The 27,087-nt window shown below is 44.9% G+C and overlaps 1 protein-coding gene across 3 annotated transcripts in view; it reads left to right on the top strand.

Moving 5' to 3' along the window:
* MMEL1 (membrane metalloendopeptidase like 1) overlaps nt 1-27,087 on the top strand; it is a 1,408,056-nt gene that overhangs the window by 419,427 nt on the left and 961,542 nt on the right. Inside the window, exons 1-2 of one of the 3 annotated variants that reach the window (XM_069610217.1) lie at nt 14,347-14,399; nt 17,373-17,536. In XM_069610217.1, the coding sequence (XP_069466318.1) occupies nt 17,383-17,536 (154 nt within the window). In that variant the 5' untranslated portion in view covers nt 14,347-14,399; nt 17,373-17,382. Of the gene's footprint in view, nt 1-14,346; nt 14,400-15,000; nt 15,706-17,372; nt 17,537-27,087 lie in introns of those variants that run through there. The other 2 variants (XM_069610216.1, XM_069610215.1) reach the window with 2 other exon arrangements.

Here is a 27,087-nt window from a genome sequence, read left to right as displayed (position 1 = left end):
TGGCCCAGCAGGGGCAGCAGTCCCTCAAGGACATCATAGAACGGCAGCAACATCTGTCCACAATGCTGACTGAGCATGCCGCGGAATGTGTGGGGGCTAGGGCAACCATTGAACAGGCCACGGAGACCCTAAGGGCCGAAGTAGCACAGAGCACTGCCACCCTGAGGGATGCCATGCAGGCAATGTCTAGGGACATTTGTTGTGAACTTGCCGGGTTGCGTTGTGCGCTCACTGAGCTCACCCACACCCTACAGGACGTGCATGCACGGGGGCAGGCAGGGACATCCTCCGCTGCCAGTTCTGCACAGAGCAGCCCCGTCCGACTTTCCGGACGTAACCTGCGCTCCACAGCTAGGGGTGCCCCGGGGGCCGGGAGAGGGGGCTTGTAACAGCCTGTGGCCACTGTCACAGGCATCTGTTGACACTTACATGGGGTGTGTTGGGGTGTTCAGGGGGGAAGGGGTAGGTGGGAGGGGGTGTGTTGGGGTGTGCAGGGGGGAGGGGGGAGGGGGGAGGGGGGAGGTGGGAGGGGGTGTGTTGGGGTGTGCAGGGGGAGGGGGGAGGTGGGGGGGAGTTTGTTGGGGTGTGCAGGGGGGGTGTGTTGGGGTGTGCAGGGGGGAGGGGAGAGGGGGTAGGGGGTGTGTTGGGGTGTGCAGGGGGGAGGAGGGAGGGGGTGTGTTGGGGTGTTCAGGGGGAGGGGGGAGGGGGTGTGTTGGGTGTGCAGGGGGGAGGGGGGGAAGGGGGAGGAGGTGTGTCACGACGTTTTATGATTGAAATACACTTTTTGCTTTTCCGAAATGAAATGTGTGGACATTTTCATTGCATATGTGTGCTTTATTGGTGTACAGTCCACAGTGTGCATGTCCCAGAGACACACAGTGCCCCAAGTGCAGTCTCCGTGTGATACACACCAGCCGTGTGTGCTAGAAGCAGTGGTCGATGATTGTTTGGCGCATTGCATGCCCCTCCTGTGCATCGCCTCCTCCATGGGGTGCCGCCCCATCTGCACCCTCCTCATCCTCATCGTCAGGTGGTTGCAGTTCTGCGTCAGGGGGTAGGGGCACATTCCGTCTGACGCACATATTGTGTAGCATGACACATGCCATGACGATCTTTGCCACCTTCTCATGGCGGTACAGGAGTGCCCCACCAGACCTGCTGAGGCATCGGAACTGTGCCTTCAATAGGCCGAATGTCTGCTCTATGACCACACGGGTACGTGTATGTGCACGGTTGAAGTCCTCCTCATGCTGGTTCTGCGGGTTCCGGACTGGTGTAAGAAGCCACCTCTTCAGGGGATAGCCTGCATCACCTGTATGTAGGCGAGAATGTATGTGTCAGTCATGACGTCTGATCAAGAACATGATGTGCCACCATGGCTTGCATCCAACTGTTACTTTGGCTCACTTCTACATGCACTAATTGATTGACACAATGCAACCAGTATATGCTCATGGCTCCCATGGCCTGTTTTGCATGCCATCACCCAATGTATGCAGAGGGGTGGAGTGCATTGTGAGTGCCCATCCACTGTGTCCGTTCATGCCGTTTGGTTAGTTGGCCTGGCACATGTCCTGTGATGGCAATGCGCACATCATTGCAACATTGCTGAGGGCCTCATCAGGACCCCCGTGAGCAATGCTGATGTAGACAGGGACATTTTGGAGGCCCTGCTGTCTGTGTAATGGTGTGTTGATGTTTCTGTCCATCATGTGCCTCCTTCGTGGGCAGTTATGGGGGACAGGCCTATCGGTTGATGGTGTTTGGTGACGTGCATGTAGGTGCTTTTCATTGTTGACAATGTGGTCCGAATTGGTAGAATGCACTTGCAGATGGTTGTGTCATGGTTGGGACACAACCTCATTCACATGGTAGGGCTGCATACATTGGGTATTGGCTTTACTGGTGTTGGGTGGAGTATGGGTTGCTTTAGGGTATCCTCTGTCTCCGTTCTCTCTGCTACTCACAGCCAGGTGGAATATGCATCATTCCCCCCCCCCTTTCAGCCAAGTGGAGTATGCATCATTCCCCCCCCCTTTCAGCCAGGTGGAGTATGCATCATTCCCCCCCCTTTCAGCCAGGTGCAGTATGCATCATTCCCCCCCCTTTCAGCCAGGTGGAGTATGCATCATTCCCCCCCCTTTCAGCCAGGTGGAGTATGCATCATCCCCCCCCCCTTTCAGCCAGGTGGAGTATGCATCACCCCCCCTTTCAGCCAGGTGGAGTATGCATCATTCCCCCCCTTTCAGCCAGGTGGACTATGCATCATTCCCCCCCCCCTTTCAGCCAGGTGGAGTATGCATCGGTACGTCATTCACCTACCCACTTCACATTTCCATGGTCATGACATTGGACTCACTGAGTAGCCAGGATCTTTGGCCTGCATGTCGCTCCATGTAGCGTGGTATTGTGGAGTTCCTCAGGACCATAGAATCATGGGTTGATCCGGGGAATCGGGCACAACAATGTGTGATGATCTTGTTGGAGTCACAGACCATTTGCACGTTGATTGAGTGGAACTGTTTCCGGTTGCGGTACGGTACCACATGGGTGCAGTCGATGGCACCAATGCAACCAGGTATGCCGGCTAGTGCATGGAAACCCACTTTGGTGTTTGCAATCTCCTGGGAAGTCCGTGGTAATGAGATGTGGTCGTCTGTGTGCTTGAGGAGGGCATCGAGCACTTGGATGAGTGTTCGTGAGAATAATGGTTGTGAAATGCCAAGCGAGTGCCCCACTGTGTGCTGGTAGGTGCCTGTGGCCAGGAAGTGGAGTACAGACACTACCTTCAGTCAAGGTGGGATGGCGGTTGGAGTTTCTATCATGCTGACGATGTCGTTGTGTGTCATGTCTACGATGGCGATGATGGTGTCCCGGTCCAAACGGTACAGGGTGTGGATCTGCTCAGCAGTGAGGTTGAATGGATTGGCTCTGATGCGTGGGATTGGGGGCTGCCTGCGTGGTGGCACTGGCTGTGCTGGTGGGGCTTGCTGGGCCTGCCTTGCCCTCCTTCTCCTCCTGCGTCTCCTCTGTGCTGCCTGTTGTTGTTGTTGCTGTTGTAGCACTTGCATTTCTATCAGGTCCTCCAGCCCCAACATTGCTAGTCATATTGGTATCATTGTGGAGTGTGACTGGGTGTGGGAAGGGGTGGGGTGTGCTCTTTTTGTACTTCCTGAGTCTGTATTGCCTTCACCTGTGCTGTTTCTGTGCACCTGTGGCAGCTGCATTCACTTTACATGGCCCTTTACGGTTGGTTCGCGATGGCGTAATTAGCACCATGGCGGTAAGGTATTTAACGGGCTGGGTGATGGCGTTAGGTGCATGTCCGCTTGGGTCGGCATTCGCGTACCTTTCCGCCATGGCGCTAAGTACGGTGTGGGAGGTCGCGTGCGCGCCCTTGGCGCAATTAGCAGCAGCGTTAACTACGATGCCGCTAATGGCATCGTAGTTAACGGTCACGGGTCATGATCGTACCTGGCGGAAAACGATGGCGGTAACCATTTACCGCCATCGTTTTTCACTTAGCGCCAGGGTCGTAATGAGGCCCCATATATTTTAAAGTGAAATATACAACATGTTGTTCAATTGACCTTCTGCTTAGAAGAAAGTGTGCAGCATTGGACATTTTAAAAAAGTTATGAACACCAGACAAATAGCCTGAGAGAGGAAATCTTCCAATAAATATACTGGCAAAGTATAAAAGGTACTAACCTTTTAAACCCAGCAATCTGTAGTGAAATATTCCATCGAAAACAAAATCCCAATGTAAAGCAAGTGCTTGTGGTCAAGTGGGTAAGCGTCTGCACTGTGAACATGACAACATGACAACCTGAGTAAAATCCTGGTATCCAAATACTTGAGCAAGCTTACCAACTTCAAAAAACCCCAAAGGGGTTGCATCCACCCTCTGAAATAAAGTTACGCTGCCCACATAGGTGTGTCCTTTAAGGGTGCCCTGAAAAGCAGCCACAGTTTGGGGAAAATGACTGCACAAGTGTCAAGGATTACAAGCTATCTTGCCATATTGTGGGCAAATACTCTTGACTTAATTGCCCTCTTATCATTTCCCCTCCTCACCCCCATATTTGGCTTTCAACAATACTCTTCTTTATAAAGCTAACTTGAAAAGTACACATACAATAGTGTCACACAAATATATAAATCCTTATAGAACTATGTTAGGCAAAAGTGTACAATTGTTGGATCATTCCCCCTCATCTTCACAGTGAGACTACACAGGCAACTACTGACAGCAGCATGATTTTACATTAAATAATGTGGAAGCCGTGTGTAATGAGATATTTAAAACTATGAACACACACAGCATTCAGGACTGTGGACTGTCCGACATCCATGCAATAAATGGCACCGAACCTGCTTAGTTTCAAAGTGAGGAAGGATCCAGCCCACTTAGGCCATGTTTCTCTAAGTGATCTTCTAAGGTAGGCTCATATATTAGGCAAAGTGGCCTTAGGGGATAACCCCTTCCTCCCTTTGAAGCTAAGCAGGGTTTGTCCCAATTACTGCAGGGATGGGAAACCCACTGTTTCTGTCAAAATATCTATTTTTGTATTATTATTGACCGGGAGACGACAAATACCAGAATGCAAATCAGCAAAAGGCAAAAAAGTGTCTCTGGGTGCACAACTTTCAAGGATTTACAGTAGTACATGTTAAAAAAGTGAATTCAGATGCCCATTCGGTAGCCCATCCATGTTGTAACCGGGACTTGCCCTGCTTAGCTTCAAAGTGGGCCTGACCCTGCTTAGCTACAAAGCAAGGAAAGGGTTGGCCTGTTCCTCTAAGTGGTCTTGTAAGTTTGGCTAATTTATCTGGCAACATGGCCAGAGGGGACTGGAATCTTCCTCAATATGAAGCTAAGGAGAGTCTGTCCTGTTTACTGCATGGATGGGAGACCTTGATGGCAGTGGAGTCACTCGCCATGCCTTTTGGCCATGGCCAGTGATTCTTCACCCCTGACCTTCACTATAGGTGTAAAAATATATATTTTAAAAAAAATGTAACCATGGGTTCTGAACTACACATACCTGCGGTTATCCGTAATTCTTTGTAGCCTCGAATATTGGCAAAAACAGTTGGGAAGAAAATGCTTACCTGCTCCCCTCTAACACCACCAAGTGTCCCCCTCATCTGTGCCAGCTCCCCCCATACCCCAGATGGCCTCCTCACCTCCCATGCACTCTCCCTTTCCCCCCACAACGCACGCTGTTTCTGTGATGCAGTATATATATATTTGTGCAGTAGCGGCCACACAGTAGTTAAGGTAAGTAGCATGATCCACAGGAAACCCGAAAATGTATTGGCTAATAAATTTTGACTTGCCTGACAGATTTGGATGATATTGTGCAAACATAAAGTCTGTCCTAGCCTCCATCCGCCCCGCCATTCCCCCAACTGTTTTAGGCCTACTCCCATTCATTTCCCCAAAGAGAAAAAGCCCAGATTTTTGGCGCACCACACAGCAAAAACCACTGGACAAAATTGGGCCAGGCACGAAACAACTTGGGCACAAAACTTTGACTCGATTCCCGGGAGGGGTCTGGGGTTATTCCGTCCAGTAGTTGTTAATATATTTGACAGAGAAGGGGAGGGGGCCTTCTCCCAAAATAATAGCTTCCCATAGTGCTTTGCAGCAGAGAGACTTTTTCAGAAATGAAAAAGATGCCATTTTGTTTTGTTCGATGCAAGAGTTCACCTGGGTTATTTCCAAAATAACTGCGGTTAGCCAAAAACAAAAAGTGGAAAAATGACATTGCATCAGGCTAGATGTGAGGAGTGGGGAGAGGACGCCATGTCAAATTGGGGGCGGCTGAGGACTAAGTTCAGAGCTCAAATGTTTTCTCATAACAGGGTAATTTTTGCAGTTCTAGTAGAAAACTGGATTGGGAATGAAAGTGCATAACAAGAATAAATGAGGTTATTTTATGAATAACCAGGGTTATTTGTGGTAGATTACTATTATTCGTGTTCAACTAACCGCAGTTATAGGAAAATTGTTTCTGTTTTTTTTTTAAAGAGAGTAACATAAATTAGATTAATACCAACAAGAAAAGCAGAATGTTACAGCTACAGTGAGGAGGGGGTAATGGGTGTGGCCGAAGAGTATGGCTTTTGGGTTACTTTAAGGAACCGAATGGTGCAATATGCAAAGTGGCTAGTGGACCCCAATAAAACCTATTGGGGTAACATGTTAAGGGACCATGGGAATTGTTGTGGCCACATGCCACGGCTTGTGTGCCCAAAAGAAACCTAGTTGTGTGGCCAAGGCCGAAGGCCATGGCTAGCGGGCCCATTTAGGAAAACTATTGGAGTAATTTGTAGAGTGTCCACAGTCTAAGGACATGGCTAGTGGGACTATAAGAAAGCTATTGGAGCAACATGTGTCATGAGCATGGGTCATGTCCCTAGATTAGCCTCTAAGAATTTGTGGACCACGGCTTATCATGCTTGGTCTGTAACAAGGAAAAAAACATGTCTAGGCTATATGGCAAAAGACACTTCCTCATTATCTAAGATGGCGGCCTAGTGCTCCTATGGGAAGTAATAGTGATGGTCTAGTGCTTCACACTCGCTGCATATATAAGCCCCTCCCCGCACCTGCTCCGTGCTTCGCGTCATCTGCTTCGCAGTGTACGCTTACCGCGGTGCCAGTTCCAGTCACAGTTTCCCTCAGCCCATTCTTAAAATCTCCTTTACCATAGTTTCCATAGTTTCCTCTGAAGTTAGCCGTGTACTTCCCAGTCATTTCCACAGTATTCCATTGTGTTCGGTTCTAGTCAGCATTCTCGGAAGTTGCCTTCACATCTGCCTCAGAACTGTTGCCGCGCTCATTCCTGTCAGCGGAATATTTTTGTTGAATCTCCCTCAGCTTTTGAAGCTCGTTGTCTTGTCAACCAACATTTACCGCAAGTATTGGCTGTTAATGTTGAGTGCGCACTTGTTTTAGCGTGCATTTTCCAGTCAGTTGAGTTACCTTGTTTTTGTGGCAGTTGTAAGAAGTTGTTCCCCTGTCAGTCAGCCTTTACACACACTACTAAGTACTGCAATCCTGTGACAAATTTTTGAGTCATCATATAGAGTGTTACAATTTCTTCCAGTCAGCGGAACTAACTAGGGTCATATTGTTAGCGGTTGGAAGTTGTCTCCACTAGTTAGCATACAGCACATTACACATAATGCTAGAGTTTCATGTAAAAAAGGACAATACAGTTTCTCAGCAGTTAACATTGTCTGGCCACTTGTTCACACGCACATATAGTCGTTCCTCAGTTGTTGGTTTTGGGAAGATTAGGTGTTCTTGCACGTCAATTCTTAATGGATCGGCTTTAATTGTGCTATTCTTGCCAGGGATAGTTTCTAACTACTACCTTGTCCAAATAGCTCTCCCTCTCATATCACGCACACTAGTGGTCCTTACTCCCTTCAGAAAATTACATTTCATCTCCATTCTTCAGAACAAGCGCCCCTGCGTAGAAGCAGGATGGAGAGCTCACCAACAAATAACAACAGGTAACGACCCCTGAAGAGTTAGAGAGTTAATTCCTGAATTGGTGCATTAGACTAGCATATTGCGGATTGCTGAATGTTTCTTCTTAGATAACAGACTACATAGATTAACAACGCACACTAAGAATAGTACAACCAGATTTTCCAGAGAAGTGCTCGCGCAGAGTTTATGAGGTAAGCGTTACAACATGTAAAGGCGCCACGGCCGAAAGCTAAGGCCAATGGGCATGAACGAAGGCCATGGCTAGTGTACAGAAAAGAAAGGTAGTGTTTTAAAAGATACATTGAGCACGGCCAAGACCGAAGGCCTTGGCTAGAGGGCCCAAAAGACATGTAGAGTGGCCATGCCTGAAGTCTGTGGCCACCTAGTGGGTCAAAAAGACACATGTTGAGGGAACCAGTACAGTGGACATGGTCAAAGGCCCGGTAGTGTTTTAAAATATACAATGGGCACGGCAAAAGGCCATGCTCACTGGCCAGGGCCAAAGGCCCTGACTATTGGGCCTGAAAGACACATATAGTGGCCACAGCCAAAGTCTGTGGCCACCTAGTGGGTCCAAAAGAAACATATTGGGGGAACATGTATGATGGAGAGACTGAAGGCTAGTGGCTAGTAAAAGAATGATGGTATAACAAAACCCTTGAAATTCACTGAAAAAAACCTTAGTTAAAGTGTAGTAAAGTTGATCATATTTTGGGCAACAAAACGCTTGAAATTCAGCAGATGTGTGAAGTCATGACCAGCTTAACTCGGCACGCTCGTGTTCAGGAGGAGAGGAAATTACTGACAAGCACATTGGTCAGTACTCATCCCCTGAGAACTTGTAATACTGGATAACTGCACCATGTGAGGACAGGGTGCAGGATTAACATACTCCAGCACATCTCAAAAATCAGGACTCAGTAAATTGGCAATGGGAAGTCCGTTTAATGATACATCAGCATATGGAAATCAGCAGCATTGCAAACACCTGCCTCGCTCCGACATCCTCGAACTTCAGTCTAACAGCCATTTTTATAGGCTAAACTCGTCATCATTGACGTCTAATTCTACAAAAATCATCATGCAAACTAATTGGTTGGGAAAGGTGACTTAAGTATAGGTTTTATATCTGTATATAACAATAGAGCATGCGGATTGGTTAACTCTTATCTGGTGGGCATCTACGCCCATCCCTCTACATCACACGTGATTGACGTCACTATGAGTACGACGTCCTATTGGTTACAATGTCTATAGGACCCTAGATTACATGGTCCATTGTGATTGGGCAAGTTACACCCCTAAACATAAATCTCCACTTTAATTAGCAGCAAGCAGGCTGGACACCTAGGTGCCTAGTGTCCCAAGATTCACTCTGCCTCCCTTCCATCAATCAGTGGTTTTAGGGCGATGTGTCAATTAGTTGGCTAAGGAAGGCCTCGAAACTAGTCTTTTATCAGGAAAAGTTATGGCACCCTCGGATCTGGGTGACACCAGACGGTGGTACATCATTGCGCCTGGTTGGTCACGTGTTGGTTCACCGTGAATCTGCTTCAGTTTCCAGCTTTTCGTGTATTTAATTCTCCTTGTAGCCCCACCACCTGCCTGGGCCTCCTTATCTTGACCTTAGCAGGGCAGGCTGGTATGCTCTGAAGTTTCGATTCTCCTTAGCTGAAGCTCACCTCCCTCTCTTGGGTTGACCTTGATTTCCCAGGCCTGGGCCATCCTGTCAGGCCTCTGGCCTCCTGGGTACATTTCTGCTTTTACAAAATGGAGTCGCATGTGTACATTGTGCTGTATCGAGGTAGACGTATATGGTTGGCGCTTGCCGCTCTAATCTTCTACTAAGCATTGCAAGCAGTGTCAATTTCTTAGCTTCTTGCGTTTCAAGCCTATTTACACACATTTAACAGGTTCAATTCTTTCATCTTGATTCTTTCGCTATGACATTTCTTATCTTTTAACATTGTGTTGTCCTTCGTGTCTCTTGCATCTGTTTTCGTGGATACACGCGTTCACGTGTTGCCTTTTCTCATGCGTTAGTCTGTTCAGGCCCTCTTCTCATCATCGTTTGTCTTCCATCAGGGCTCTTTGTGTCTCCTCATGGACAGTCTGTAAATACTCATTGTTTCATATCAGCAGCTCGTATGGTTGTCTGATTGGATACCGTGCTGCCCATGGTTGTCTGGTTATAGGCACTTCAACGGTTATTGCTCATCTGATGGGCACTGGGCATAGGCCCAGTGCAGCTCTCAGTTGGTTCAGTCGCTCCTCATACGTCACATACCTTGGTGAGTATTTCACTGGCAACTCGCAATGGGGGGCAGGGGTGCAGGCCATATCTGGGATCTCCTCTACACTCCTATTGCAAAGCCCATGACCCCAGATATATTATAGAAGAAGGGATTCACAATGGCATACAAAATGGCATTTTGGGGAGCAGCCATTACGGGGGACATCAACGGGAGCACGCCGGGTTAAGCTGCACATGATTTCACACATCTCCTGAATTTCAAGGGTTTTGTTGCGTTAAATCTGCACAACGTAACTTCACCTTAACTAAGGTTTTTTCAGTGAATATATATAAATACTTATATGTATATATTAAGTTCTGAATAACATGAAACAACATAATTGCACTTCTATCGCTTGTCGGGCAATATATCAAAATCCTTAATTTCACTTCAAAAAATTCTCTAATTATACATGAACTTATATTTTTGAACAATGCAAAAACTTTGTTTTCCTTATGGCATTTAAACATGCCACAATCAGAGAAGGGTGGCATGTCTCACATTTCCCATATAGATTTGTTGCTCTGGGCTGCTAATTTGTGTACAATTTAAAAAAAGGTTTACATTTGAATTCTACAGGTGTTGGGTTAGAGAAGTCATGCTTTCAATTTAGATCGAAGACTGTGTTGGCTCATCAACTCAACCTGAGAACATTTTCAGATTGCATTGAACCAAAATGAATACCCTTCCCTTTTCAAATCACAGATGAATCTCACTGTGTAATTCAGAATGAAGTGTTGCATGGCATTTACATTCAAACTATTGTTATGGAACTCCTTTAAAAATGCTCTCATCAATACATTTCCTTTAAACTATCTACAGCCTCCACAGGCTGCAAATTATCAATTACTCTCCCTCAGGCTATGAAACTTCATCACTGAGTCATAGTTTCAGATTTCAACTATGCCTGTGGAAGCACATGGGATCTCTTTAATTGGATTATGATTTTAAAAGAGTGACACACTTAAATGCGAAGAAGTGTTTTCCATTGTGCACACAACTCAGAAAGGTATTTTAAATTTGATTGAATTGACATTGCACTTAATTTCACATGAATTGAAATTGCACTATTTATTTCCCATATAAATCAATGTATTTTGATGACACCTTTCAAAAATTCCACCTTTACATGACTTATCTAGAAAATAGTTATAGCCAAATATTTTTGGGAAATCTCATACTCACTTTTGGTTAGTCTTTAGAGTCATGAGAAATCATCATGTGTCTCAGTCATCATTAGGTTCCCTTCTACAGATTCCCTGTTGGATCGGAGTCGCCCGTGCACAGGGTCATTCCCTTTTGCAGCCTTTAATTTGGTATCTCTCATTAACCCCCTAATAAGAACAGGTTGTGTTCTTTCCTGCACGTCTCACCAGTGTAAGAATCCCTCTGTTCTGTACTCACACTATTTTAAAGTCTCAGAAATCCCCACATTGTATCATTATTAAATCACAGTATGTGATTGGCCAAGTACTTTCGTTGGCCAACCTCACAGTTAGTCACTCCGGTTCAATGTACAACACCAGTCTTCCTCGGATGGTTATTATTTTCATACCTGTGATTGAAAGAATGGTGGGGGCTGATGTGCTCTCCATTTTTCATGGATGCTAAATCAGTTTTCCCCTCAAAATTCAACACAGAAATATGACACATTAACAAAATATGGATTTCTATGATGTCCCACCCAAGGCACATGCTTGGCTTGGCAGCACACTTTTGGCCTTTTGAGTAATAAGTGTATGGCATATGAAGGATCTTATTAATAATTTAAAGTGTAGACATTGCAAATTTGGTATCAGAACGAAGAGGAGGACTGAAGTTTTAAAATGCATGTGTTGTTTCATTTTAAGTCATATCATTCAGGAACTATGAATAATATTCACTTTTGCATACATAATCAATAGTAGAGCAAATACGGTGTTGCACCATTGAATTGGGCCTGCCAAAACATGTGTGAAATTCACATTATAGTCTTGTGTTCAGAACATGACTTCTAGTAAACAGATCTATGTCACAGGTTCAGTAAGGTGTTGATTAATGATTAATCTAAGTCAGTTAACAAGTTTTTTTTGTTCTACTCGCATTAGGCCAGGCATGAAATTTGTTTTATGGTGATGGATGATTTAACATGCCATGCTAAGTGCAATGAAGCTCTTTGAAGCTGACAAGAAACAGAGTTTTACTAGTATCTAATAATCTCTACATAGACTGCAAAATCTATTTTCCTGCACTACTAGGGTATTTCTCTAACACTGTTTTCTGGAAGACTTCTAAAGACGAGTGGGACGTTGCTCTGAGTTGAAAGCTGGGTCAACTTAAAGGCAGTACATTTCAAGTTGAATCACACATTTTTATTTAAACTAACACAATAGAATCACTGTTTTTCTGCATATTGTACTATACAATATTATTTAATTCAACTACGTCTGTATATGCTTCGAACAATAGTCTGACAGTTGGAATAATAAAACATTACATTAAAAATCTCGGAATGAATTATGATTCCTTTCCTTCATTCAATGTACAGTAAGAAATGCTCAAGCATGGCATTTATAGCACTTGAAAATATTCTTTAACTGAACAGTTATCATATTAATCTTCATGTATCATACTCTGTGTTCTCTTGTTAACAGGATTATACTTTTGACAGATTCGACCTCTTCAGACTTTTAGGCATAGATATCTATTTGCAACTAGTTCATTCTGCATCTCCTTTTTTTCCTTGAAATTGGTAAAAACTCTGTCTTTGAGTGGAATGTACTCAAAGGTCCAATGTGTCTAGTGTTGTCTCTCAGATGTGCAGGTGATTACCTGCAGCCCCCAGATACAACCTGGTTGTGGTAGCAAGTATGAGGTGGAAGTCATAACAAAGATTATACATGTCCCTTGTGCCTCCCTGATTTAAACTTCAGTCTCCATGTGTCTTTGATTCTCCCTTCACTGTGTCATCTACCACACACTTAAATGGAACATGCAGTTTTCCAGCATCAGTTTGCCTTATGGAAATAGTCTTGGGTTCCATTTGTTCTGACAGATCTACATTGAAAAACAATTAAAAGAGGCATATGGCAGCCCTCCGGAGCATTCGCCTTGGCATGGGGAAAAGCTATGAGCCCATTCATTTTTTTCAATGGGCATGGCTGCAGGGCGTGGTTGAAGGATGGGATTTTTTAAGTGCCCAGAGCCTGCCCACTGGCCATGCCCTGTGCAAAGTGTCCACTAGGCATCACTGTGGGGCATGGCGAGGAGCCAAATCAGCTATCTTTGAGATGCCAGAGACTTCAGCCATGCCCAGGTGCATTGTCAAGTGCACATATCTTGGGTCATGCCCAGTAGGCACTGTGGCTCCTCTTCAGGGTCCCGGAGCTCAGCCATAGAACATAAATGGGTGTAGTCTCTACTTTATATGGCCACAGTCAATGATAAGTGGGATCTTCGAGTGTATTTGCTGTGAACAGTAGACCCTATGGGTTTGTTAGTGTATATCATATAGAATAGAAACATGTAATTAAATAAACTGGAAACTTCTGTAATAGTGGAATTCACTTAACATATTTAGCTGAAGGGAATTTATGGATCCAGCGCAAAGCACAAAAAATACTAATTCTCGACCAGTTTTAGAATCATCTCCAAACGCTGCTTATGCACCGTAGGAACTGTAATAATGCATATGTGATGTCATCTGTGATGTCATTTGTGACCTCATAAGCAGTGCTGGCATCATGAAGGTTTCCTTGTTAACAAAACTGGTAAATGTCTGTGCTTGGCACATCAATCCCAGGGTCTTTCCAACGAATGTTTGTCAACAAAAATCTCTCTATGTATTTATATGTGTTTGTGTGCGTGCGTTCTTCTATATTCTTTACCTATTTATATATAAAATACCTTTTGGTTCATGCATGTATATAACATAAAAGTGATTAATGTAAGCAATAATTCTGGTAGTGGTGGGCTGGATTGGCTGGTAATGGCCCCAGAGAAAAAGGTATAGACCCGAGAGAGGCAGTATAGCGTTCTTTCATCGACGGGTGAAATTTCAATGGTTTTTTTCCCCCGAATACATTTTACTGAAAAAACTCATTGAAATATGTAGGGGGGGTTGGAAAAGTATATACGGGGTAGGGGTTCTCGGAAATAGGTTAAAAAAAACACAATAGGGGATGGGGGTTGGAGGGGGAAGCCCCCAAAAATAAATCAATTTCGATTAGTTTTTTTGGGTAAAAAATACTCGGGGGAAAAAAATCATCAAAATCATCAAAATTTCACCCATCGGTGAAATGACATAGAGAACCAGTGAGGCAAGGCTCTTCATGCGGCTCCTAAGTGCCATTACCAACCGATCCAGCCTGCTGCCATGGGTATTACTCCTATAAGCATACTGCGGCCATCCACGCTGGTGGTACTGGAGTGCAAGAACAAAAATGCCTTGCTGCAAGCGCGAGGGTCGTGGCGTGCATGCCCCCATTAGAAATGCAAGCAGGGTCTCTGACTTGAGCCCCTGCTTCCTTTTCCATGGAGAGCTGATACAGAACCAGCATGAATGGGAGAGCCGTGGGGCAAGCTCTGGACAGCATTCACCAAGCAGCCTAATGAAGGTAAGGAGGGGGTGCTTTAGGGGGCAGTGCTGTGGACAGAGGTTAGGTGGGAGTGATAGGCCAGGGACAGCAGTACGGATGGGTAGGTGAACGCCGCAGCTCTAATGCAGTGCGGGCTAGCATCGGTGGCTGAGTTATATGAGTGCCCCTCCCCCATAAATAGAAATACACATTGTGTCTGTCTTTTAATAAAAGGGTAGGCATCATATAAAAAAAAAATAACAACCGGGAAGTCATTTGGTAAATGTTGCGCAAAGTAACGTTAGGCACGTTGATTAATGAAGGAACGAAACATAATACGGTGTTTGAGGCAGGAACACAAGTAGCGAGAAGAAAGCAGAAAAGGGGAGACGGCCTCAGAGTGCACATGCGGAGGCAATGTGTTAACCGTAGGGGTGCGTGTGGGCATTAGAATGCAGGCAACGCAACGCCGCGATTCCCTGCTTCCTCTTGCAGTGTAGCGGAATCCTAGCCCCGCGACGGCGCAGAGCTGCAACCTACAATTCCCCCCAACACGCGAGCAGCGGGGAAGAGGATGGCGCGAGCCGGCTCTGCTTGAAGTAAACTGCGTCCATTTATTTCCCTGTGCTCCTGCGCACTCAGAAATGCAGGCGCAGCTCGTGAAGAGAGCATCCCTGGAGAGGCAGGCGAAACATCTCGGGGGATTCCTGGGAGAGATGCTCGTTCCCCTCTCTCTCTCCCTACCCCCGCGTCGCTCCCTGCCGCTGCCGCCACCCACGGGACATCACTTTTCCCCTTGAAGCTCGGAGCATCTCACCCCAGCTGAGAAGTTTGTGAGATGGAACAGAGGCAGGGGTGCTGAGGGCTACAGCAGTTTCTCGCAGACGACTGCAGGAACGCAAAGGAGACACAGCCAGTCCGACCAGGCGCACGCTGCACCCAACTTTCACCTGGACCCCAGTCTCTAGAGAGGTGGAGAATCGAGCATCAACGGAGCCCCACCCATTGGATCCCACCTCCTCACCTGCAAAAGGATCAGGAAAAGTTTGTTGCGGGGTGGCGAGAGTGTTCTGCGGCAGCCAGGTGGCAGGCAGCCTGCTGGTCTTTACCAGTGCACCCTTGACCGTGTCCACCTGGTTTGGGGGAGCAGAGAGTTGACGCCCCCAAACTGCTCAGGAGTTTCCGGATGCATTGTTAAATTAAGGATCCCCGTGTGCCCTGGGGGTGCTTTCTTTGACTGACGGGTGCCTCTGAAGTGCGGGGGTCACTAACATCGCATCACGGGGGCATTTGAGATGGACAATGATGTCGGCAAGTCTGTTGACAACCAAATGGAAAAATACATGTAAATATTGCTTTCTTTAAAAAACAATATTGGTTATTTCTTCGTATTCTGTATGCCCGAGTTTATTGGACTTTTCCTAAATGTTAATACCTTGGTTTATGCGATTTAATGCAATTCTCTTTCTTCTTTTTTTTTTCCCGACGTTCTCTTTCTTTTTCTTCATATTTAGTGAAGTAAAGTGTGTTTTCCCTTCAGACTTACTGCAGTGCACTCTTATGCTTCCTTATCGCCTTCATTCCGTATTCCTTGCATTCGTTCGTATTCCCATACCTTCTTCCCATAGACCGCCTCCCTGCCATGGCCTCTATTTTCTATTCGTGTTCCATTTCTCCGCCAGTGTTCTTCATTCCTTCCTCTTTCCGTTGTCATTCATTGTGCTTTTCTCCCTTATCTTGTATTTCTGCCCCCTTCCCCATTTATTTTTACTTTCACTCTTCCATCATCACTTACTATCGTACGACTGCTTCCCCTGTCTCCGTGGCTTCCTCTGGTGCTCTTTCTCCATCACTGCGAGCCCCACATTCCATCGTCCCATTCTCTCTCTCACTTCTCGCCTTCTCCCAAACATGCATTTGTATTATTACTTCCTTTTAGCCATGCTTTCTTTTTTACAACTCTTCCTCTCCTTCGTTGCGTCCCTCTCTCTTGCACCCTCTTCCTTTCCCACCATCTTGTCATTCGTATCCCCTCCCTTTCTCCCTTTCTTATGGGATATCATTCCTGCTTTTCTTTCTCAGTCTTTGGGCATGTCCGTTCTTTCAGTGTTTTAGTTATTTTTTATTTCACCCTTCTTTTTTACAATGTGTTGCCCTTGACTTTGTCTGGCCTTCTATTCTGGCCTTCCTTCCTTTCTCAAATTCTCTCTTTACTCTGCATTTCCATTCTCATATTCCCCTTGTTTTTTTTACTTCCATTCTCCCCACCCATCTTTAGTGCCTTCCTTCCTTCCTTCCTTCCTTCCTTCCTTCCTTCCTTCCTTCCTTCCTTCCTTCCTTCCTTCCTTCCTTCCTTCCTTCCTTCCTTCCTTCCTTCCTTCCTTCCTTCCTTCCTTCCTTCCTTCCTTCCTTCCTTCCTTCCTTCCTTCCTTCCTTCCTTCCTTCCTTCCTTCCTTCCTTCCTTCCTTCCTTCCTTCCTTCCTTCCTTCCTCCCTCCCTCCCTCCCTCCCTCCCTCCCTCCCTCCCTCCCTTCCTTCCTTCCTTCCTCCCTCCCTCCCTTCCTTCCTTCCTTCCTTCTTTCCTTCCTCCCTGCCTTCCTATGTCCTTCCTTCCTTCCCCACCATTACCTCTTCCCCTCTTTTCATGTTCTTCTTTCTTCTTTTCTCTACTACATTTCATGCATTATTTTTCTCCTATTTTCTTTCTCTCCACCACCCCTTTCCCACCTGCCTTCTTTGATCTGCGTTTTCCTTTCACTCGTTTACTCGATTGTCCTTGTTCCTCCTCCCACCTCTCCTTCTCTAGTTGCCTTTATTTCATTATTCCTTCCCCATTCTTCCACTTTCCTTTCTCCTCTCCTCCACTTCCGCCTCGTTGCTCTTCTCTCCCCATCACCTTCGTTACAGCTTCCTGTCTTCCATCCCTCGTTGCTCACCCTCACGCATTCATCCATGCCCATTCATATTTTAACCCCCTCAATCCCACGGCTTTCTTTTTTGTATTCCTTCTCAGAGTTACAATAATGGGGAAATCGGAAAGCCAGATGGATATTGTGGAAAAATCAACGAAGGCTGGCAGGAAATCCTGGAGTTTGGCAGAGATCGGACTGTCAGTGCTCCTGCTCCTCATGACTTGTGCAGTAGTGGCATTGGTGATTCTGTACACGAGCAGCAGAGGTAAGTGGCCCCTCTTTCCAATGCCCAGACCACGAAGCCCACTCTCCGACAGAGAAGGAAAGCGCGTGCACTGTGTCAGCAACACCTGAGCACGCTGCCATTGCATCTTTCATCTGCACCTTATTCAGGGTAGACGTCTTTATGGGAGGGCAAAAGGGGCACGTGCCCCGGGCCACCACCTTGGAGGTGGGCCCCACAAGGCTGCATGATCTTTTAAAGTCAGTTTCCATTGTTGACCAAACATAAATGGCACATGTTTGGCATGTTTGGTTGTTTGGCATGTTGCTGAGGCTAAACCTATTGCCTGTCTGTTGACAAGAACATTCTGCTCTGATTAATTCATGCTTTCTGTGTTCACTGTGGTGTACATAGTTTGTGTGTTGACTATATCACACCTGCTGTAGCATTCTCACCTTTCTGCGGTTACCCTATTGAACATGTGCAACTGCCAAAGTTGAAATGCATACGGATACCTTTGAGAGTTGCAAATGGTTTTGGTGATAGCTCAGTGTGTTAAGCACTCATTGCAGAGATCTGTGTTCATATGCAAGATTACAAAATCAAATTCCAGCAAGGCTGACCCAACCTTTCCCATGTCTGAAGTTGATAAACCTGCATGTATATGTACTTTGTAGCACACCAGGTTCTATTATCAACAATGTACCTGCACTAGATAGTGGTTGCTATACAAACAACATGCATCAGTATGGTGAAGGTCTAGAAATCAGAAATTAGTTTCTTCAGACAAGTCTTTGTAAAACCTAGGCAGCCAACCCTAATGATGAGCATAACGTATTAGTCTGGAGAGGTGATTAGGTAACCATAGGTAAGCCACAATTTTGACAATGACATTTTCTTTATATATATTGTCTGTGATACTTTGCATTAGAGGGTAAAGCAGGCTAATGGAGAATTTTTGTTCACCTTATTTTGCCAAACTACAAAGTTCATATTGTTTAACCCTCCTGATGAACCATTGATAGAAAATGGGGAAACACGTGTCGAGGGATATTGGTTATGTTTGAATGAAAGACAAATTATGCTATATTTACTTTGGAGATATAAACAAAAATAAAAATCTAATTTTGGAGCGCAAAACAATAGTGTTTGTATTCTTAAATACATTGTAAAATCTAGGCAGACACCCCTAATGATGAGCATACTGTGTTAGTCTGGAGAGGTGATTAGGTAACCATATTCAAGACTGTGAAACAAAGCTGTTCATTCTCATGTCTTGGCTTTGGTAGCAGATGATACAGTGATCCTGGACAAATCATTTTATATCACTGACAGCACTGTGCTATCTTCTGTGAAAAAGGTTTGCCTTCTGACAAGCCGGTGGATTTGTGCAACCCATTGCCTGATTTTACTTTTTACATAGGCCATTTGAGTGGAAGGTGTTCTACTCAGAAGAAAGCAGACCTGATATTGCAGGCCTATGGCAAGCATATTTTAAGGTCTGTTCATTTGACACAAAAAAAACGATTTGCTTTTGTGGACAATTCAAAGGTTTATCTGTTTGTTTATAAATAACAATTTCACAAGCCAGTGTTTTTAGCATATTTAAAGCTTTAAAATACAAGAGAGAAACCCAGATAAAATCTTTTAAGATCATATCAGTTAGAATGCTGGTACTTCTAGAACCATAACCATTTTGCATAATAAACGTCTATAAAATGTTGTCTTGGAAAACACTAATGTTAGGTTATGTGATTTGTGTACTTTCTAAGTTATTTCTATAAAATTGGATTAATTTATTTAATGGATAGAACTGGAAAAGAACATGGCAGAAATTGCAGAATCGGCACAAATCCCAGGATCACTACTTAATCAATGTGTCATCCTCATCTCATTAAATCTCACATTGCCTAACCTGTCAGAATTGCCATTCCTTTAACCTTTCAAAAATCTCACCCTTTAGAGTGATTTTATTCTCAGGGTATGGTCTTCAAAAAAGCCTCACACATGCTTTCAGAGGCTATAGTGTTAGTTTGCCTATAGTAATAGTGAGCATTTATATACTGCACACCACAGCCACTTGTTTTTTTGCTCTCCAATGGTAACACTACTTGTAAAATATGCCCTTCTAATCTCAGTCTCAGACACCTTCCTGGTAGCTTCATATCTGCATCGACTATATACGCTATGGTATGTGTAGCTTTCTCCTTGCTTCCAATTGTCCTCCCGTGTTCATGCTTAAGCAATTTTGCATTGTGTGAGGTAGCCAATTGGAGTCATCTATTCTGGATTATGTGCACCCTTTTCATATGATGTGTGTCCTACATTCATACTATGGCAGGTATACTTTCCTTTGTGGCTGCTATTGATGAAAAGTGCCCTGTGCCTATGCTACAACACAAGTACCTATATTGTGAACTGCTCATGTTGTCCTTGAAATGCTACTTCTTTATCATTCTGATTACAGCAAGAATGAAGAGGGTAATGGAACTGAAAGGGAGTAACAATACTTATTCTGGGAGGCAGCATATCAAGCTATGAGTGGCCATCACGACAGGGGCTGGGGGAGGGGGTGACTAGATATTCAGATCCCTTAATTCCTTTGGTTTGGTGGAGGGGCTCCACGGTCCATGCCATGGGCCCCAAAAGTGCTTAAAATTGCCCTGTATCATTTTTGTACATGATACATTTTAAAAAAATATATATGTATATGTAGTTAACGACAACGCCATGGAAATCCTATCTTGTGCAGGCTAGGTGCATATATGTTCATCTAAAAATAAATTATTATGAATTCAATCCAGAATCAGTTACATTTGAAGGCAGCAGAACAAACTTGCGAAACAACGAACATTTATTGCAAGAGAACCCTGATTTGTATCGCCTTTTAGGTTTTGCTAACACTTTTGATTGTTCTATCTTTTTGTTTTTTGGAAATAAAAGTATATTTCTTTGTTCTGAATTTTGGGCTAGTGTTTAACAGCTAGTAGCCCCCCCAGTGTTTAGGTCATAGTTGAAATACAAATGCTTTGATCCAGACTGACACAAAGTTAACACATGGATAAACTACACCAAAGCATCTTTGGGCATTACAAGTGTGTACATTCTTTAAAATTGTCAGTACAGTTTCTTAATGCATTCATGCAACTTAATTGTTTATGATGTTAATTTATTAGGATTTCTACAAGCACTGCTGCTATTTGCATGGTCTTCAAGAGCTTTGGAGTCAATGGTTTTGGTTGGCTAGCAAGAGAGTGGAAGCCAAGATTGCACGGCGTTGATTCACAATTGCTGATCAGAAGTGCTCTGTTCTCTGCATACATGTAAGCTTTCTTGGTTTGACATGTGGAAGGCATTGACGGCTTTATGTCCCGAGGGGCTGCCCCGTGCTGGCATACGATGGCCAGGGGCTCAGTATGCAGCTAAATTTAGAGGTTTAAATATTCTGCTGTTAAAAGTCTGGGGAGAGGGTCTTTTTTAAAGCTGTGTGCGAGTGGCTATTTTTTGTTTGGTGAGGGGAGTATTCTGGAGAAAAATTGAATCTTAGTCATAAGATGGGGGTACTTGTGGGTTTCCATAGTGCATTCAATGTATTGGTCTTGCTGTCTATCAGTTGTGATTTAGTGAGGGGTGTTTGGCTCTTTGCTTTGTGCTTGATGCTTCAAGATGTCCTGTGTTGTGGTTTCACTATTCCTGCAAACAGTGATAACCCTATTGGCACCCATACAGAGGTCTGACAATCAGGAAGCTTGGAACATGGACATTATTTGGCAGTATTAAACCCCTGTTCCAGGCTTTTCAATGGCTGCCCCCAGTCCTGCTTACCCTCCATGCATCTAGTATACTTCTTCATCCCAGCATTTCCTTTCAAATGAGCATTTATTTATGACGACTTGGATTCTGCCCTGCAGAAGTACAAGGATGAGTAGAGGCTAAAAGGCCTACTCAGCCCTCACACTTCTACAAACCAAGATGCAGCACAATCATAAATAGAAAACAAGTACAGCCAAGAGATATACCTCCTTTGCCTGTTGTGGTAACATGGACCGAGGGAAGGCTATTCGCTTAAGAGGGGTGTGACTGTCATTGAGTATTGACCCCAGCATTAAAGCATAACCGTCCATAATAAAGAGAATGTCCAATCAAGATTCTATAAAGAAAGGATATACATTAATAAACACACCATCTTCAAAACAAAGTAAATAGAAAAACGTTACACAAAACCCACCCCTGAGGGAAGAACAGAGAATAAGCAAAGATAGCAGAATGCAGCACTCTGAGTAATGAATCAGGGGTGTCTGACAAGTAACCAAAATGTTCTTTAACATGATATGCTTCTTGGATGGAAAAAGGGAATTGGTGACTAACCAGTCTCTAGGGCCTATTACTGGACCAATGGGGCAATTAATAATCAATAATGCGTTTTTGGAGTCCTTTGTGTTTCAGCAGCAACGAAACAGACTTGTTGACGTTGGGTGAGCGATTTGAAGATCGAGAGTCCTGATGGATCAAACGTGTTGAATGGTTCTTGAAAACACAGCTCTGAAAAGTTTAACAGTGAAAACACCAGTATCCCAGCTGTCTTAGCTCTCAGGGTTCTGTGAGTCCCAATCCAGGGGCTCAAGGTCAAAATGAGTCCCTTTCTCGTGCTCCCAAACACAGGGGAGGCTGCCACACAATTGCAGGGGTTCTCCAACACAGTGAGGTCCTGGGTACCTCTGTGGCTGGTAGAAATGCAGGTGCTTGCTCCAGCAGCAATTTACCCCACTGGTCCCTGGGGATTGTTAGGGGACAGAAATGCCCTCTGCCTTGGACCCTCAGTCTTCACCTCTCTGGCGGAGGACTTTGGAAAGATCAACTCTCCCAAAAGAGGTCCAATTAAATCTTCTTGAAAGGCTGGTGTCCAAAAGATGATTCCTAGATAATTCAAAGAAGTGGTGGGTGACCCCATGTTTTAAAGGCAAAAACTAGACAGTGATTAGACTAAAGCTAGCCTACCTTAGTGGTACTGTTCTTGAAAGAAGTGGACTTTGCCCTTCTGACATCACACCCAAAGTGCTTTGCTCTAGAGGAAGTGCAACAAACAGGAAGGAGAGACAGAGGCATAGAGAAAATAAAGATATTTGAAGTATACCTGTACTGTGCAGAGACCTACTGTCTACTTTAACCCTACCTCATTCCCTTCTTACTAGGAACAAAGACCTTTAGAAATGTAGCAGCCTGGCGTGAGGCTGCTCCAAATGAAACGGTGTGCTCCTTTGATGCCTGGGACCAGAACAGCTCCCTGTTGTGAGGCTGTCTCTGGCAGAGGGTGTTACCTGCCCTCACAAGGAGATCAAAGAAGAGGCATGGCCCTTCAGGTTCCTATCCTGTCATTTGGCAGGTTCAAAATATCTGGCCAGAATACACATCAGCTTCCACAGCTGATCTGACTCACAGGCGCTGACAAAAGTTTGATATAAAATTGGATGAGGCTGTAATAATTTTGAGAATGCCATCCACTATACCCTATCTAAAGTATGTCTCATATGTAAAGATTATTCTGCCAGCAGAAGGTCGACTAATAATTATAGGGTTTTGGAACAGGGGTGCATATCCTAAATGCAGCTCCTGCGCTGTGGAGACTTGGCTATCACTGCAGATGTCAAATGGGCACTTGTAACCTCTGAACCTGCTTTGTGCTGCAGGTAGGACAGGCACTGCAAATCAGGATACAGATGCTAAAGGACACAGGTATGCACTATTCTTTTGGCATGGAACTTATGAAAGGGGAATCTGATCAGCAGATTTCCCTTTCAGAGATGGAATTACTCACATCATTTTATTAGTTTAATAAAAATAAAAATGGTGGGCTTCAACACCTTTGCCAAATGGCAATTCAACATACCATTCACTTGCCAATCTCGGTCTGATGTTTCTCCTGCACCTCTTCATGTCTATATGCCCACTACGAAAATCCCCAAAAGAGATTTCATGTTAGCTCCCTTTTCTTTATTCGTGACAGCCATCTTCAATTAGCCACGTTCCTGTAATGAATTGACACTCACCCAGAAGTGTGTTTTCATCTAAAGCAAACCATTTATAATAAAGTAAAAGAGCACCACATAATTTATTCAGGGGTGCAAACGTGATAATCGCCTCCAGTGTGGGTTGTATTGGTCGTTAATGGCAACACAGCCCTCAAGTAATGGCCTTTGCTTTCCTCGGTTAACTCAGGATGCCGGGCCATTACAGGCCAGTACAGCCCACCTCCATGGTTATTATTGCTACATTTCTATCCACTTGTCACTTGTGCATCGTGGTTGCTGAAGGAGAGATTGTTCCAAGATAGCAGTCTATGTTGATGTTGACAAAAACAGCAAGTGGAATACCAATTCTGATTAAATGACTTCTGCTCTGCCAGCCATTATGTCAATCATAAAGGTGAATCAGGAACAAAATGAAAACCTCCTTCACCTATTATGGTACTGTGGGCAGAGGGCAGATTATACTTATCAGGAAGGGTATAAACTAGCACAGAAGCATAGAAACAGCTATAGTACTGTGGTCCCGAAATAAAACAAATGTCCAATCAAGGGCCTATAAAATAGGAGTCTTTAATAAAACTATAAATACAACCACTGAGAACCCACCCCAGTAAAGGAAGACAAAGAATTTGCACACTATGCAATAAAAGTGAGCAGCCTGGATGCTGGATCGAATACAGGGGTAACCAGGCAAACAGTTTCTGTAGCAATGGTCAAGTCCAAGGTATTGTCTTAAATAAGCTAAGGAATGGGATTTTTAATGACACAAGGGCTTTTCAAAGATGCCCATGCAGAAAGAACAACTACAAATACTGTTTAGACTTGTTCTTCAAGGCTTCAAGGCTCTTTTCCACATTTTGAGACAGCATTTGCGAGATAGGCAAGATGACTACTTCCACTTGGTTTAGCCTGCACTAGAGACGGTTCGAGAGAACGGCTTCCAGTATGTGAAATCAGTGTTCAAGAGGTGCGTAACAATTGCTTTCACTGCATTGAGTCGGTATCCAAGATGGGTCGAGACAATGGCTTCCAGTGAGTTGAGTCAGCAATGAGATGGATCAAAGAGTGGGTCAAGGAGGTCTGAAGTGAGTAGAGTTACAAACGCAGCCCCGGAGGTCCTGCGGAAGCCCAAAATGACTCAAACATGGTCAAATTGACTTGAAGAGCAGCTCGAGGTGGGATACCGCCAGGAGATTTTCCTGTGCTTCTTGACTGCTGGGGGACCTTGTACAAGGTCTGAAGGGACAATGTGAGTCCTTTTTCTGCCCTTGCAATCCAGGAAGTTTGTCAGAGACCCTCCCTACAGTAAGCAGAATCCTGGTTATGCAGGAGGCAGGCCTTGCCAAATCAGCAGTTGATGCAAAATCGTCCTCTGGGATGGGTGAGGTGAAGGACTCGGTTCTTTGTCGGTCAGAGCTGTCTATTGTGGGGTCTAGGGTACAATTACAATCCCCTCCCCATATCAAGACTCTGTTCCTATACGGACCTAGCCTTGCATACAGTGACTTAAACAAAATTGTGGTATTACGATTAGGCACATAGGTGTTGACTATGTGCACTTCCCTGTTTTCAAGCAAACCATGTATAATGACCATCCTCCCCTCGTCATCAGCTTTGGTGTGCAGCACTTTGAAGGGCACTGAAGGGGCTATCCATGTGAGGACCCCCTTTGCATAAAACCGAATAGTGTGAGCCCGCTGCCACATCACCCCATTCTACAGCCAATTTCTTCTGTTTCTGATCACTTAGGTGGGTTTCCTGCAGCAGTGCAATCCCGACTTTATGTCTTCTCAAGTATGTGATCACTCTCTGTCTTTACCGTAGTTGTTCAGACCACAGATGTTCCATGTTATAACCGTTATGTCTCTAACCATTGTGGATGTGGCGTCTTCAATTCAATGGGAGCTATGACCGAATTAGGGCTCTATGTTTTATCCAATTGTGAACTACCTATATACCAGTCAAGCTTCCCCCCCTCCCATTAAGGAACTCCCCCCTCCCATAACCTATATCCAAACATTCCATAACTTGAACTGTCCATCGATGCAGCGCATGCTTAGACTTCTTCCGCTCCCCTCCTCGAAATACCACCTGTTGGTCGGGTGCTTGGTTCCCAACGGGTGGGTACTGCACAATACCCTCAAACAGGAGTGTGAGGTAGCAGTGGGACCATTGTGGGTGTGTCCCTTCTTCTAGCCTTCCGTGTCCATGTCATGTTGCTCCTGTAGTAAGTTGCTGTTTAGTGCCACAGAATTTATGCTCTTGTTCAGTATCTGCACAGTCCCCCAGACTGTTCTTCCTCTCGGGTCACATGACTACCATATGTAGCCATTAGGATTCTATTGCTGGTATCTGAACACTGTCCATCCATTCGTGTGCCTCAGCAGGTCTTTAAAAAAACAAGGCCTTTCTATTGTGGAGAATCTTAAGTCTAGCAGAGTAAATCAACATGTATTTGAGACCGGCCTTTTTCAGTCTCTCCTTTGTAGTAATAAATTGTACCTGTCTTTTCTGCGTCTGAAATGTATAGTCTGAGAAAAATGCCAGTTTAGCAGAGGATCTTTGTATAATGCCCCTGCTTCGGGAGAAGGCCAGGATCTTCACTCTGTCCTTGTAGTTGACCTTTACTTTGATAGGCCTGGGTGGAGCTCCTGGTGGAGGTCTTCTTACCAAAGAGTGGTGTGCACGTTCGATGGTGAATCGCAGGGCCTAACTCCTGCAGCAGAATATTCTCGATGCAATTGGTATGGTCCGACCCCTCCGTCCCCTCCGGCAGGCCGACAATCCTAATGTTATTGCATCTAGCTCTCCCCTCAGCACTCTTGGCTCTTTCTTCCAGAAATTTGACTTTTTGCTGCAATATATTCACTTCCTTGGACGTTTGCATTCTCTCACTGTTGTTTTCCTGCACCAGCATTTTCAATTTGCTTGTGTGTTCTGCTAGGTCACGTATGTTCTGCCTCAGTAGGCCCACGTCTATCCTGACCTCATCAATTTTGTGATCTAGTGTGGCTTGTAATGCAGCAATAGCATTGAAAATCTGTTGGTTTTCTAAGTCAGCAGCTTCCCTCTGACTCTTAGCTTGTCCTGTCTCTCCATTCTTGTTCATATCTCCAACCAAACTCTCTTGGCTCTTCGCGTAGGAATCCATGGTGGTCTGTTTGCCTTTGTTTTTGTTGTTTTTGGCTGCCATAGTTTCAGTTGGCCACTGTTCTGAATCACTTGGTACCTTGTGCGGTCCGGTATCTTCCCCCTGCACAGTGGGCTCTGCGCCTCCTTTCACGCCTAATTTAGTTTGCTCTTTACGTTTGTGCTGCTCCCCATTGCTAATTTCTTATGTTCTGTTTCCACCACTGTCCAATCTGTGCCTCTTCGGGCACTGAGAGTTCCTTTGATGACTTTGACGTTCTCCTAAGAGTGATTCACAGTCTGCCTGAGTCTTGGCCAATGGGTAAGGTAGTAATCCACCCCCACTTCGTCGACGACTCGTGGCGTGCCTTCCAAACCATGCTATGGGACTATCATGGTGCCTCAGCACACCATGCTCATGTCTATGGGTCTGTGGTT

This window comes from Ambystoma mexicanum, chromosome 8 (assembly GCF_040938575.1).
Source record: "Ambystoma mexicanum isolate Mex_15411 chromosome 8, UKY_AmexF1_1, whole genome shotgun sequence".
NCBI lineage: Eukaryota > Metazoa > Chordata > Amphibia > Caudata > Ambystomatidae > Ambystoma > Ambystoma mexicanum.
This window is presented reverse-complemented; position numbering and strand designations above follow the sequence as displayed.